At 55.7% G+C, this 14,009-nt stretch overlaps 1 protein-coding gene and 1 gene segment (V, D, J or C); both read left to right on the top strand.

The window, feature by feature from the left end:
• Positions 1-14,009, top strand: part of LOC112545106 (Ig heavy chain V region 3-like) — a 138,124-nt gene that overhangs the window by 54,357 nt on the left and 69,758 nt on the right.
• On the top strand, positions 10,281-11,525 carry LOC102451055 (olfactory receptor 10D3-like). Its single transcript, XM_006133206.2, has one exon. The coding sequence runs from the start codon at positions 10,557-10,559 to the stop codon at positions 11,517-11,519; it is 963 nt and encodes a 320-aa protein (XP_006133268.2). The 5' UTR covers positions 10,281-10,556; the 3' UTR covers positions 11,520-11,525.

Below are 14,009 nucleotides of genomic sequence, written 5' to 3'. Positions count from 1 at the left end.
CCAACGATCTACCCAGCCCAGTGTCCTGTCTGCCCACAGTGACTAATACCAGCTGCCCCAGAGGCAGGGAACACTAGAGGTAATCCTCCCTCTCTTGTCATCCATTTCCAGACAAACAGAGGCTAGGGACACTGATCCTACCCAGCCTGGCTCATAGTCATTGATGGACCTAACCTCCATGAATCTACCTAGCTCTTATTTGAAAGCTGTTTAAGTCCTAGCCTTCACCACTTCCTGTGGCTAGGAATTCCACAGGTTGACTGCACTGAGTGAAGATAAACTTCCTTTTCTTTGTTTTAAACCTGCTGCCTATTAATTTCATTTGTTGACCCCCCTAGTTCTTATATTGTAGGAATAAGTAAATAAGTAAATAACTTTTCCTTATTCACTTATTCACTCCGGGCATGAAACCAGACTGGCTTGGCTGCGGCCCGTGTCTCTCCTGCTTCTTCCTACATTTCTTCATCTTTCACTTTCCATCCTGCCCCGCGGCTGTCGGCAGCAAGTTGCAAGCGACACCAGGTCATGTGGAGTATTTACCTCCCCCGTGTGTCCAGGAACCAGCCCCACACAAGTGTCTGTTCCTAGCAGCCCTGGAGCCTTCTTCTCATCGGACTTGGAAGCTCTTTCTAAGGAGCAGTCATTGGTATTATCCCCTGTTTCACAGTAGGGCCAGGGGCAAAGCCAAGGAGCCGTGTCCAGGTCTCTTGAGTCCCACCCGCTCCGTACCGAGCAGAGCCGGCGTGACCTGTGCGGGACAGTCGCTCGGACTAGACGCTTCTAATAGATGTTTCTGGCGGTAGTAAATAAACGATAAAAGAATAATAAATCGTGTCCCTCCCAGTGAGATGGCTGGGAAGTGAGTTCCCGGCGTCTGGGGCAGGCGTTGGGACTCACCGCTACGCCTCAGAATTCACCAGAGCGGAGCCCCTATATTGGCAGTTGCATCGCTTCTGTGCACCCCGCTCCCCTGGGGTATCGCATCTCGGTAACCCCGCATCATTCATCTCCGCATTGCAGGTTCCGGTTCAACTCTAAACTCCCCCCGAAGTCTCCCTGAAATCAGCATGTTTCGTGCTTCCTTGATTCACTCATCACCCGGCCTCTGTGTCTGTCAGGGAAGTTTCCAGCCTCGATACTGGCTCTCAGGTTCGGCACTATTTGAGGGAGGTGCGATTTGCATATGCAAATGCAGAGGAAATATATTTCCTTTTAAAAACCCGCGGCCTGGTCTTCAGTGGATTCGCGTTGCAGCAGGAGAGGAGGTGATCAACTGCTCTAGGGTCGCTTAGTGCAGTAGCCATGAAATGTGGGCTCAGCTTTCTTCTCTTGCTGGCAGTTCTCCCAGGTGCGTGAATATCACCGGGGAAGGCCGGGGGCAAACAGAACCAGCCGGGAGGAGTCTCGCCATGTGTCTTCTTTCTCCACAGGACTCAGGGCTCAGATCCAGCTGGTCCAGTCGGGGGCAGAGACGAAGAAGCCGGGGGAGTCGGTGACGGTGTCCTGCAAAGGCTCTGGCTACACGTTCACTAGCTATGCAATCAGCTGGGTTCGACAGGCGCCCGGGCAAGGGCTGGTTTACATCGGATGGATTAACACAAACACGGGGGCGCCCACTTATGCGGATAGTTTTAAGGGGAAAGTCACCATGACTCTGGACAAATCCGCGAGCACCGCCTTCCTGCAAGTGGGCAGCCTTCAGGCGGAGGACACCGCCGTGTATTACTGTGCCAGAGACACAGCGAGAGAAGCCCCATTCACCGCCGTTCAAAAAGGAGAAGCGGGTTTCCTCCTGCGTGTGGCAACAGCCGCTTATCGCACTAACCAGCAGCGTCCTTATCTCGCTGCTCCGGTCCGCACACTCGTGTTCCTGGCACCCGCCCTCCCTGGCACATTCCAAGTTTCTCAGGGAATTCGGACACCCCCTTCCCGTTGATTCCATTACACAGGCAAAGCTGGCTACATTGGAATTCCTCTCTGACATTCCAAGTGCAGGCAGTGTTGGTACATTACACAGGGAAGGGTGAATCCCGTGGTCGTTTAGACGGGCCAAGGTATTTAGTGTGCAAACAGCTACTGCAAGGGGCACACACTGCCGATGCTGTTCAGTGACATATTGGTCCAATGCCCATTGGGATAAGCTCCTGTCTCCTCTCGGCTCGCTACATCTTGCCTTGGCACAGCCTGTCATTTCCACAAGTCTCAGCTGGTCACAGTCTTGACCACCGCGGTGCAGAACCACGAGCCATTTTTTCCTGCAGTGTCAGAGTCACTCTTAAAGTGAACATGATCTCACCCCTCTCCCCCCCGCCTTGGGGGTCTACTTCCTTCTGCTCCCCAAAGCTTGCCTCGCGTGTGCCAACGGGGTGAGAGACAGAAATGGCAGGGGAAGTCAGGGTACTAACTAGGAAGACTTGGCAGTGAACACGTTCGCAAATATTGTCTCAGGAAAGAAATCGATAGGACTTGGGAATGACGTCACCTCTGATCCAAAATGAAATCTTGCCTGGGGGTACAATGTGAATGGGGGGAAATACTGAATGAGCTGTTGTCTAGGTGTGCAATGGGGAGTGCATCCCGCACACGCTCCCAAAGGGGAGTCTGGGAGTCCAACTACAGAGAGGACAGCCAGATGTAACTGAGGAGGAAGCCCAGTTGGGAGAGGGTCTGGGAGGGGGCTACACACAGCGGAAGTTGGCTACTGAACATTTCGCAGTGATTTCTTCTTATGTGACGTCATAGCAAATAAGCATTGACAGTCATGCACCTTGATAATTATCCCTTATCTTAGTGTTCTTTCCCCCACTTCCTGTCCTCCATAACATTGAGGTCCCACTTCCTGTCCTACTTTTCTTGGATTCTCGGCATTTCTTGTGTATGAAAATGGGGTCAGAGCAGTTTTGGGGGAGGGGTTGCTGGGTTGCACCCCTCCACACACCTCTGTCCATGCTCCTTCCCACTCCTCAGCGCTGGAGCTGCAGTAGGGGGGATGTGAACGAGGTAAGGTGGAGAAGGTTGGGGCTACAGCTGGGGGGTGGGTGCTGAGCCCCAGGTGTGGGTTCAGTAGACAGGTGGGACACTGGGCACAGAGCCGCCACCAGTCGAAACCCCGTCCCGTGCAAAGGGCCAGCAGATGCGTGGGAAGCTAGAAAGCTCCTCCCATTGTTCCCTCATCTCCCCTCTCTCTGACCGATTTGTTTGCTGCCTGGTTTTAAAGGCTTTTCGGGCGTCCTTACGCAAATTCAGCGGGGCGGCTTCTTTTTAAAGAGCCAGGCAATTCCTCCTTCTCTGGCCCACTCCAAGTGCCCTGTCCCGCGCTGTGTCTCTTCATCTGCTCCACTCGAATCCTGAGTCAGACACACACGATGCGTTTCATTGTCCTGTCCTTGCTGGCGGGTCTCTCAGGTACGAACCTCGGAGGCAGCTGAGAGAAAAGCAGGAGGCAAACGCAGCCCAGAGGAACATCCTGTTCAGTCCTTGGTCCTTCAGAGCACAGTAGAACGTGCTAAAGGCTCCGCTGAATCCTGGCCTAGCGCTGTAATATTTGTCTCTTTGCAGGTGTCTGGTCGCAGATCCAGTTGATCCAGTCCGGAGCGGAGGTTAAAAGAGCAGGAGACTCCGCAAAACTCTCCTGTAAAGCGACCGGCTACACGTACACTGACCAGGGCATGCACTGGGCCCGGAGGGCTCCGGGGAAAGGCCTGGAATGGGTGTCTTCAATTACAAACGGGGCTGGGGACACCACGTACTACACAGACTCTGTCAAAGGGCGATTCACCATCTCCAGAGACAACTCCCAGAACCTGCTGTTCTTGCGCATGGCCGGGCTGAGGCCTGAGGACACCGCTGTGTATTACTGTGCGCGATGGGGCGAACACAGGGAGAGAAAACACCTCCCGGCTCATGCAAAAACTCCTCCGTGGGAAATTCCAGTTCATCTCAGGGCCAGCAGATGGCAGCAGGGCCCCACATCAGCTACTAGCAATTGCAATTGGTTTCCAAGCTCATGATATTTTTTGTTAGTCTCTAGTCTAAGGTGCTGCAGGACCATTCCGTGTGTGTGTGTGTGTGTGTGTGTGCGTGCGTGTGTGTGTTTAAAGTTTTTCCAGAGGAAGGGTTAAAGAGTTATCCAACAGGAAGAAATTCCGAAGTGCATCTTCCTGGGTTCTCAAAGGGGTTTTTGCATGTGGGTTGCAGCAGAGCATCATCCAAGGCCGGGGAATTTAATACCAGCTTTCAACTCCTTAAGGGGATTCCAGAGAGGATGGAGAGAGGCTGGTCTCAGTGGTGGCAGACGGCAGAATGAGAAGCAATGGTCTCAGGTTACAGTGAGGGAGGTCTAGGCTGGATATTAGGAAAAAGCTATTTCCCTAGGAAGGTGGGGAAGCACTGCCATGGGTAACCTAGGGAAAGGGTGGAATCTCCATCCCTAGAGGTTTTTAAATCCCAGCTTGACAAAGCCCTGACTGGGATGATTGAGTTGGGATTGCTCCTTTTGGGCAGGGGGTTGGACTCGATGACTCCTTAGGTCTCTTCCAGCCCTAGGATCCTGTGATTCTATGAAATTCCAATCTTGGGGAGTTTTACAAGCCTTTAGTGACAGGGTATTTAAAGTGTCTTGCAGCTTCCCCTGCCCACCCCTAGGTTCTGCACTGGAAGTGCCATTGGCAGGGAAACAGTCAAAGCTCACAGCGCCCCAGCATAGAGGCAAAGGTGGCCCCCCCAACCCAGTTCACCAAGGGGAAGCTCTGGACCATCTGTGATGTAGTGGGGGTACCTAGCTGGTTTCTATGCTGCTGGCTCTGGGGTAACCCCCACTGGCTGCCCTGGGTACCACGACCCAGCAAAACAGGATGAGTCACTATGCAAACCAGTAGGGCCAGACATCCCCCATGGAGAGGAACAAAGGAAGGTGGAATACTGCCCTGGCTGGGGGGCAGGGTTGGAAGAGGGTTAGTTAGTTGCTGGCTGGGAGCATGGAGGAGACAGCCTAGGGAAAGGGGCTGGAGTTTAGGGGCCCAGTCTCTCCCATCTCAAGGGGGCCTGAGGCATCCTAGCCCAGCTCTGTGACCAGACTACATCTGTGCTGTGCTGTAACCTGGAGAGGCAATAAACTTCCTCTATTCCACCGGCTGGTGCAGTCTGTTTGTGCAATTTCGGGGTGCAGGAGACGGGGGACCCCCAACGTGCCGTCACACCATCTCTGTCCGGCCTTTGGCCACAAGTTTTTGTCCTGCCCTAATTCTGTGTCCTTTTGCGCCAGAAGGATCCTGCTTCATTAAGACAGATGGCATATTACTCTTGCCTCTTCTTCCTCCCCAGACCTCCCTTCCTTACTGTATCATCCCCGGGGGCGTCTCTCCTTTGCCCAAGTCCCTGATCCTGCAAGTGGAAGTCAACAGAGCTCCAGAATTTGGAGCATCTGGAAGGATCGGGATAAAGGCCCTGATTCAAAAAGGCACTGAAGGGTCCTTGTCCAGGAGGATAAAAGCCCCATAGAATGACTGTGGCTGGGCCTTTCCTAATAATAGTTTTTCCTGATATCCAACCTAGACCTCCCCCACGGCATCTTGAGACCATTGCTCCTTGTTCTGCCGTCCGCCCCCACTGAGAACAGCCTCTCTCCATCCTCTTTGCAATCCCCCTTCAAGGAGCTGAAGGCTGCTGTGGCATCAGCTGGCTGGGGCTAAAAGTTGCTGAGTAGACATTGACTCTGGGTCCCTCCGCCCCCTCAGGGTTCCAGAGCTCACCCCACAGCCCCAGCCCCAATGTCTGCCCAGTAGTTTTGCAGCCCAAAGCCTGCGCTGGATGAGCCAGGCCAGCAGTGGGCGTATCCCTGTGTGGACCCGCCCCAAAAGTGTGAGACACCCAGCTCCTATTGGAGACACGAGCAGCCGTTCTGGTTCAGACAATGGTCCCCCTCGCCCAGTATCCTGTCTGGGACAGCGTCCTGCGCCAGAGATCCAAGGGGACCGAACGGAACAGGGCAATTCTGCAGCGCTCCAGCTCTGTCTTCCACTCCAGGCGTCTGACAGCCAGGGCTTTAGGGAAGCCCCAAGCACTGGATAAAATCCATTGAGAGACTTGTCCATTAATTCATGATCCAGGGCCAATGGGAGCTGTGGTCTCCCACACCTGCGGAGGTGCAGGTAAATATGGCGGTGTGGGGACCCAGCAGGGGTGAACGCTGACAGACAAGATCTGGCTTGGGCGGGTATTTGCCTGCTCCCGCTGTTGCAGACGCTGCTGGTGCACACTCACTAAGGGCTCTGTGGTGCACTTTAGCACACTGCAGGGCAGAGAGGAAGGATGGTCCAAGGGGTAGAGCACACCTGGACTCCGGGAGACTTTACTCTGGTACCGCGTTCCTACAGCTACAGAATGTGCTGTGCAAAGAAGCTGAAAACCAGAATCGTGATCCGAGGCTACTTCCATTGAGACTCTCTGGGGATCCTGGAGTGGGGAAGTAGCCCTGGCTGCAGGGGAGGAAAGGCTGGTGTTGGGCACCAGAGCCTGGCCTTGCCTTGGTGAAAGGGGAGGGGCTGGACATGGGGAGAAAAGGCAACTTCTGGGGCTTGTGTGAACCAGGCCAGTGTCATAGGTCCTGTTTTCTAGACTTTTAATCATCCGTGTCTTTTTCCAATTTGTCAACAGCGTTCCTGAAATGTGGTCCCCAGAACTGGACACAACACTCCAGGGGAGGCCTGATCAGCGCAGAGTAGAGCGAAATAATTAATGAGTTCAAGTGTCTTGCTCACAACACTCCTATTCATGCAGCCCAGAGTCATATCTGCTTTGTTGGTAACAGTGACAGGCTGTTGACCCATATTTGCTTCATGGGTCACTAGGAGCCCCTTGGGCAGTGCTCCTGCTTTGGGGACATTTCCCCTTCTGTGTGCGCTGGATGGTTCCCTCCTAAGGGCCGCACTTTGCCTTTGTCCTTTTTGATTTTCATCCTCTTTACTTCTGACCATTGTTCGTTCTAAAGTGCAGCCCTCTGCTCCAAAGCACTCGCGACCCCTCCCCTCTGATCTCCCCTGCGCACTTTATCAGCGCCCTCTCTCTGCCATTCTCTATCATTAATGAAGCGAATCATCCAATTTAGCCCGGCTCTGACATTCACGGCAATGACACACACTCAGCTGATGCCAGCCGAGAGTCACGTCTGAGCCTGGCACCCAGCGCGGTGAGTTCCAGCCGGGGACTCGTTAGCGATGGCAACGTTTTAATTAATCCCAAAGCGCCTTCCACCCCTTGGGGTGCTGGGTCGGGACTGGGGATAACACATCGACAGAGATTAATCACCACGTCTGCCCCCGCAACCGGCTCCCAAGCGAGGTGCCCACCAGGGAAGGTCGGGGAATGAGACGGATTAGCGGAATCCCTGGGGGCCTTATTAGACCTACAGCGCTGGGACACCAGCAAACGGCTGGATGAGCTCACTGCTGGAACCCCGAATGTAGGGGCCTGTCCCGCTCCCCTCCCTCTGTGCGGTGTCTGTGGCTTTGTGTCCATTGCAGGGCATCCCCCCCATGGAGCCAACCCCAGGGTGCAGGCGCATAGTGCCCACCCCACTGCCCTGGCTAGGGAGGGAGCTGCTTTGGTTGAGTCCAATCAGCCATAACGCGCTAAGGGCCCTTCCTCCTGGATCCTGGCGGTGCAAAGGGGAGGGGAACAGAACCCGCCCATGGCCCGGGAAGATGCGGAGCGACGAGCATCCCAGTGAAGAGGGGAGGGGTGGATAACCCTTCCCCCGACGGGTCACTGAGACACAAGCTCTGCAGGGCGGGTCTGGCTCGCTCTGTGTCGGCTCAGAACAAGCGTGTCAGGGTCTGGTGGGAGGTTGGGGGAGGGGCGGCTGTCCTGCCCAAAGTGGCTCAACTCTCTACTCAGCGTCTCTGCTGTCCTGACACAAGGGCTGCGCCGTGGCGCACGGGACGGATGGTGCCTCTGTCTGCACAGCGGGGAGCGTCCCCCTCACCCGTCCCCACCCCGCTGCACGAACACCTCCCTGTGCGCTCAGAGAGGGGGCCGGGGAGCAGCGGGACACACCCAGGAGAAAGCTCGGCTGGACTCAGAGGCCTCCAGCCCCACCTCCGGCCCAGCCTCTGCTATTTCACCCCGCGGGGGGATTCTCTGGCATGTGTCATAGGGCAGCAGAGCCCAGACGAGCATCAACCTCTCCAACAGCGCCGGGTGTCGAACAAGCACCGCGCGGCTTCATTTCCCGATGGCGTTTCTCCTGCCTCACACCCGTGTGCAGGGCAGGGGCGGCGGGGGAGGGGAGAACAGCCACAGTGAACCCAGCGGAGTCCCCAGGTGCCAGGCCAGGGGGGAGAGAGCAGAATGCAGGCCCGGTGCAGCTGGGGATCGGGCCCTGCCGGCTCCAGGGCCCTGCCGGTAATTACCGGTCTGAGGACCTGTCCCAGGGAGTCTCTGGGCGTCTCCAAAACGAGGCCGAATCTCCGTTAATTGGTGACTGCCGAGGGCTCACCCTGGAGCCCGGTGGGGATTCAGGGCTGGTCCCCCGGGGCCCGGAGGGGATTTAAGGCCCAGGCGAGCCGGGAGGCTGCGGGAAGCGGTAGGAAGCTGCGGGCTCGGCAGCAGCGCGGGCTGCTCTAGTCACGCTGTCAGCAGATTACGACTCCCGGGTGGGTCTCGGGGGCCCTGGCTGAGCCGCTGGGCCGGACTGGGGAGGACGCTGGATGGGGCCACGGGAGTCCCGGCCGGGGCAGAAGGGAAGAATCCCAGTCAGCCTCTGCCCATGCAGCCAGTGTAAGGCGCCTGCTTTGGTACCGAACCTCTCGCGCTGCCCTCGGTCTCTGCCTGTCTCTGGCCTGGCCCCGCCGCCCCCAGGTCTCGTCAGCTAGGGGTGTCCTGCAGAGAACGATCCGCCCAGCCCCCGGCCCGGTCTGTGCAGCGCCTGCCTCTGGGCTGGTCTCTGTGTCACTGATCTCTCGCCGTCTGTCATAACCCGCCCTGCAGCCCTGGCTCCCGCGTGGGGAATGTCCCTGCGAAATGCCCCCAGAGACTTCACCATCGCCCCTCCGATTACAGTGTAAAAATCCCCTCTGTGGTCACGGCTGCGCAGCCCAGCCTGCTGATCACGGCGAAGCTGGAGGGGGGGGGGGGCGCTGTTGGAGGTGGGGGCGGCTGAGACATGCTGAACCAAATTGGGAACGCTGTGTATGATGGGAGCCACATCAAGTTAGCGTCTCTCTCAGCAGCTCTGGATCCAGCCGCTGGGCCTGCCCCCTTTTCCTGCTCCCTCTAACCTCAAAATAGCCCCCCCCCCAAAGACTCCCATCTTCCTCCGCCCTGGGGCAAGTCTTCCCCACATTCATCGCCTTGCATGTTCCCTCCCCCTCCCCTTGCTCATTAGCACCTACTCCTCGCAGCCCCTCTGCTTCTACCCACTAGACCTTGCCCTGTACAGTCCCTCCGCTTCTCACTAGGGCCAGCCCTGTGCAGAGAGGGTCCAGAGAGCAAGTAGCTCTGTTGGTCTGTGTCTGCAAAAAGGAGAAGTCCTGTGGCCCCGGAAAGACTGGCGGATTTATTTGGGAATAAGCATTTGTGGGTAAAAACCGCTTCAGTGAATGTAGGGAGCCCCTGCGGGTGTTTATCTCTGTCAAAGGGATTGGACTGGAGAAGATGCGGTTGTACTTTAGGGCTTGGCTGTAGACAATGGATCATGCCCTGTGCCATGGATGGAAGCTAGAGGCATGTAGATAAGAAGAGCGGTCAGTATAGGCTGGTCTTTATGTGACCATCATTTATTTGTACCGTACTCCACGTGTTTGACAAAGTGATTTTTACCCCTGAACCACAGGTATTCCTAAATAGCCACTCCAGTCTTAACAAGCCTCCTATTAGTTTGAAATTTTGGTGCGTTAGTTTGGCTTCCCTGTAACTTTAAGGGTTAAGGGATGTCTCAAAATAGGGCATTAGTTCGAAATTTGGCACTGCCTAGATGCCTTGATGCACCACATTACAAAATAAGTAATTTGCGCATCTTATTTTGAGTTTAGGGTGCTGTGAAGATGCACTTCAAAGTGCCTCGGGCACTAGTTGGGAGTGGTCCTGCTCATGGCAGGGGGCCGGACTCCATGACCTCCTGAGGTCTCTTCCAGCTCTATGATTCTATGATAAGAAAGGGGAAGGAGAGAAAACCGCTCCCCAAATGTTAGCCACACACTGCAAGATACTGTGGGGAACAGGCTTAGAGAGAACATGACTGGAGAAATTGTAACTGCCCAATGAGAAAGGTGAAGAATCTTGCACAGAGCAGCCAAAAGAGATTCTTATACAATCGGATGGTCCGTTTTGTCTGGTCTCACTTGACTCTCCGATATCCATGGCAGGCACATTCTCTCACCCTGCTCAGTGCCTGCACAGGGAGGCCCTGCTCCCAACTGGCATGACAAGGTCAAGGAAAACGAGTCCCGCAGGCGATGGATGGATGGAAGGGGAATATTGTAGCTAGAGGGTGATGGGCCTTTTTGGTCGGTAACTCACTGGCTGTATTTCTCTCCCTTTGCCCCAGGAAAGAGGCCTAAATGGGGCTGGAGAACCGCACCCAGGTGACTCATTTCATCCTCTTAGGGATCCCCAACACTGAGGGCTTCGAGACCATCCTCTTCTTCACCTTCTTAGCCTTCTACCTCTGCACTCTGCTGGGCAACCTGCTCATCTTCTCAGCCGTCCTCGTTGACCCCCGCCTGCACACCCCCATGTACTTCTTCCTCTGCAACCTCGCCGTGCTGGACATGGGCATCTCTTCCCTCAGCGTCCCCAAATTGCTGGCCAGCCTCTGGTTCCAGGATAAGGTCATCTCGCTGGGCGGGTGCATGTCCCAGGTCTTCACTGCTCACTTCCTGGGTAGCACGGAGTGCCTGCTGTACACCGTCATGGCCTTTGACCGGTACGTGGCCATCTGCCACCCGCTGCGCTACCTGCTCATCATGAACCGCCGGGTGTGCGCCCTCCTAGCCGCCGGCAGCTGGATCGCCAGCTCCTTCCACGCCACCATCGTCACCACCCTGACCTTCACGCTGCCCTACTGCGGGTCCAACGTGATAGACTATTTCTTTTGTGACATCTTCACTGTGGCCAAGCTGGCCTGCGGGGACACGTACATCTTGGAGACCGTGGTCTTCACCAACACTGGGGTGGTGCCCATGACCTGCTTCGTCCTCATCCTCGCCTCCTACGTCAGGATCGTCTTCTGCATCCTGAAGATGAACGCGGGGGAAGGGCGGCGCAAAGCGACCTCCACTTGCGCCTCCCATCTGGTGGTGGTGACCATGTTCTTCGGGCCCTGCGCTTTGATCTACACTCAGCCACAGCTGAGCAAAGTGCTGGTGACCCCTGTGAACATTTTTGGCAACTTGATCACGCCCATGGTGAACCCGGCCATCTACACGCTGCGCAACAAGGAGGTGAAAGCGGCTCTGAGAAAACTGCGAGGGGGGTCAGACACCTGCACGTTGATGTGCAGCAGATGCAGGAGTAGCATGTGAGTCTGTTTGAAAACCCACCTATAAATACATCGGCATGGCACCTCAATGACTCTCCCTTCACCCATCCTCACACAGCCTAATGTATCTCTCTGGAGCTCTATCTGCCATAGAAATGCTTCTACAATCCCGAGCTGTCTGCCTCGCTGTCAGGCTGACATTTTCAATGCCGCCCGAGGGACATGCGCACTCAGTTTGCACCAGAATGAATCGGAACTGGAGACACAAACGTTGCTGAGGTTTCTGAAAGTCTCAGCCTCATAGCACAGATCTGTCCATCCATCATTATAAGGCAGGACTTACACTGCCAGGATTTTCATGGCTGCTGTGTGCGTCTGTGACGTAGTGGGGGTACTTGCTGGGATGTGGTGACCTCTGCTGTCTGGAGCAAGACCCAGCAGGGAAAACCTCACTAGGCCAAGGTAATGCCAAACTTGTTGAACCAGTGGCCAGACACCCCCCATGGAGAGGAACAAAGGAAGGTGAATGCTGCCCTGGCTGGGGGGCAGGGCTGGAAGGGAGTGAGTTGGTGGCTGGCTGGCTGTGAGGATGGAGGAGACAGCCTAGGGAGAGGAGCTGGAGTTTAGGGGCCCAGTCTCCCCCCAACTCAAGGGGGCCTGAGGCATCCTAGCCCAGTTCTGTGACCAGACTACATCTGTGCTATGCTGTATCCTGGAGAGGCAATAAACTTCCTCTATTCCACCGGCTGGTGCAGTCTGTTTGTGCCATTTCGGGGTGCAGGAGACGGGGAACCCCCAACGCGCCGTCACAGCGTCCTCCCCAAGCAATCAGCCCCTGGCTTGAGTTGTGCACGCCAGACTCGGGCAGAGTATTCAACCGGTGCTGGCACCAGAGGTCAAACCACCTCTCTCCTACTCAGAAATCTTCCTTTGTGCGTCCCAGGATCACTGGAGCTGTGTGGCCCTAGCTTTGTCCTGGGAACTCTTGTTCAGCTAAGTCTACACTCGTGCACTGAGGGGGGCAGCCAGAGTCTTCCTGATGGTGTCTTTGCACTGACCCGAGAGGCAGCTTCCAAAGAGCCACAGGCCCAGACTTTGGCGCGTGGGAAAAGCAACCCGGGAATGGGAGGTCACAACGATTTTAAAATCAAGGCAGCTTCTGATGCGCAATGGGAAACCACCATTGATCTCCAAGTTCTGGGCACTGGGTGGGCCTAGAAGCAAAAGCAGGGGCAGCTGGTGCTTTCTGTGTTTATTACCAGAAAGCTGTCAGTTCGACACAACTACATTTGAATAGCCCGTGGGAATTATTTGTAAAACGTTATGTTGTGACTAAGACAAAGGCTTGGAACACAGAAAATCTGGGTTCCAGTACAGGCTGTGTAGAGGAATCTCCTATTGCCCTTGTGTGTGTCACTACATTGTTTTATGCCTCAGTTTCCCCATTTGTTATACATCCTTTGTCATTCTCAGCTATCCGGTGTATCACATAGAAGCAGCGACTATCTCTGTGCGCCTGTGCGGGGTGTTGCATAAATGCAGCCAGATCAGAGTTCCACACAATAGGCCCTGCCATAATACTCATGATAATAATAGTGAAAAACAAATAAAAACAGCGTCTAGGACGCTAGAACTGGAAGGGACCTCGAGAGGTCATTAAGTCCAGTCCCCTGCCCTCACAAATAGGACCGAGCACCCTGCGTTGGGTGACCTCATTTCCCGCCCCCACATTCCCCGAGCTAGGGGGGTTGGACCATTCTGACCCAAATCCCAGTGAAGTCAGAGGGGATATTTAAGTGGCTTCCATTGGTATTGGCTCAGGTTCTGCATAGTTGGAGGGAGCGCTGCGCAATGGAGCCTGGGGCCAGGGGGCTCCGGACACGTGCTTCCAAATCAGGAACAGAGAGAGGAGGGAGGAAGGGATCGGAGCAGAGAGGAGAAGGAAGGAAGGAAGGGCGTTAACACCCTGCCAAAGGCAGCTCCGCATCTGTGGAATCCCTGTGAATCTTCCTCCTCGTCTTCATCATCCCCCTGCTCCTCTTCCCGTTGGGGCATCCCCAAGGTTTAGCTGCCGAGCAGCCATCTGAAAAGGGGACCCCGCATTGCCCGGCCCCAGAGAGATGAGGTGACAGAGATTGTGTTAACGCGAATCGGGCCACACACGAGCCTGGGATGAGCCTTGGACTCCCAGAGGAACATCGCTCTGTTCCAGCAGTGTCTGGATTAGAACAATGTCTGCAGGGCAGGAACAGTCAAATGCCGCCCTGCATGTGGCCCTCCAAGTTGCCCCCACACCCCATACTTCGCTCCAACTCCCCCGGAATGGGCAGGGTCGCTCCCACCGGTTGGTAAACGTAAGGGCAGCGGGGGCTAACCCTGGTGAACAAGCGACTGCTCATTGCTCAGTCTCGGTGCAGGCTGGTCTCTTTCGCAGAGCGGGTGTCCCGGGGAAGCGCGCTCGCCCCCCCCCCCCGTCCCCGTCCCCCCCCCCCCGTCCCCGCCCCCGCCACAGACTGGGCGCTGGAGCGTCCCC

The sequence above is a fragment of the Pelodiscus sinensis genome, chromosome 30 (genome assembly GCF_049634645.1).
Source record: "Pelodiscus sinensis isolate JC-2024 chromosome 30, ASM4963464v1, whole genome shotgun sequence".
NCBI lineage: Eukaryota > Metazoa > Chordata > Testudines > Trionychidae > Pelodiscus > Pelodiscus sinensis.
This window is presented reverse-complemented; position numbering and strand designations above follow the sequence as displayed.

Coding starts and splice junctions, on each gene's coding strand:
- LOC102451055 (XM_006133206.2), top strand. CDS start 10,557: ATGGGGCTGGAGAACCGCACCCAGGTGACTCATTTCATCCTCTTAGGG.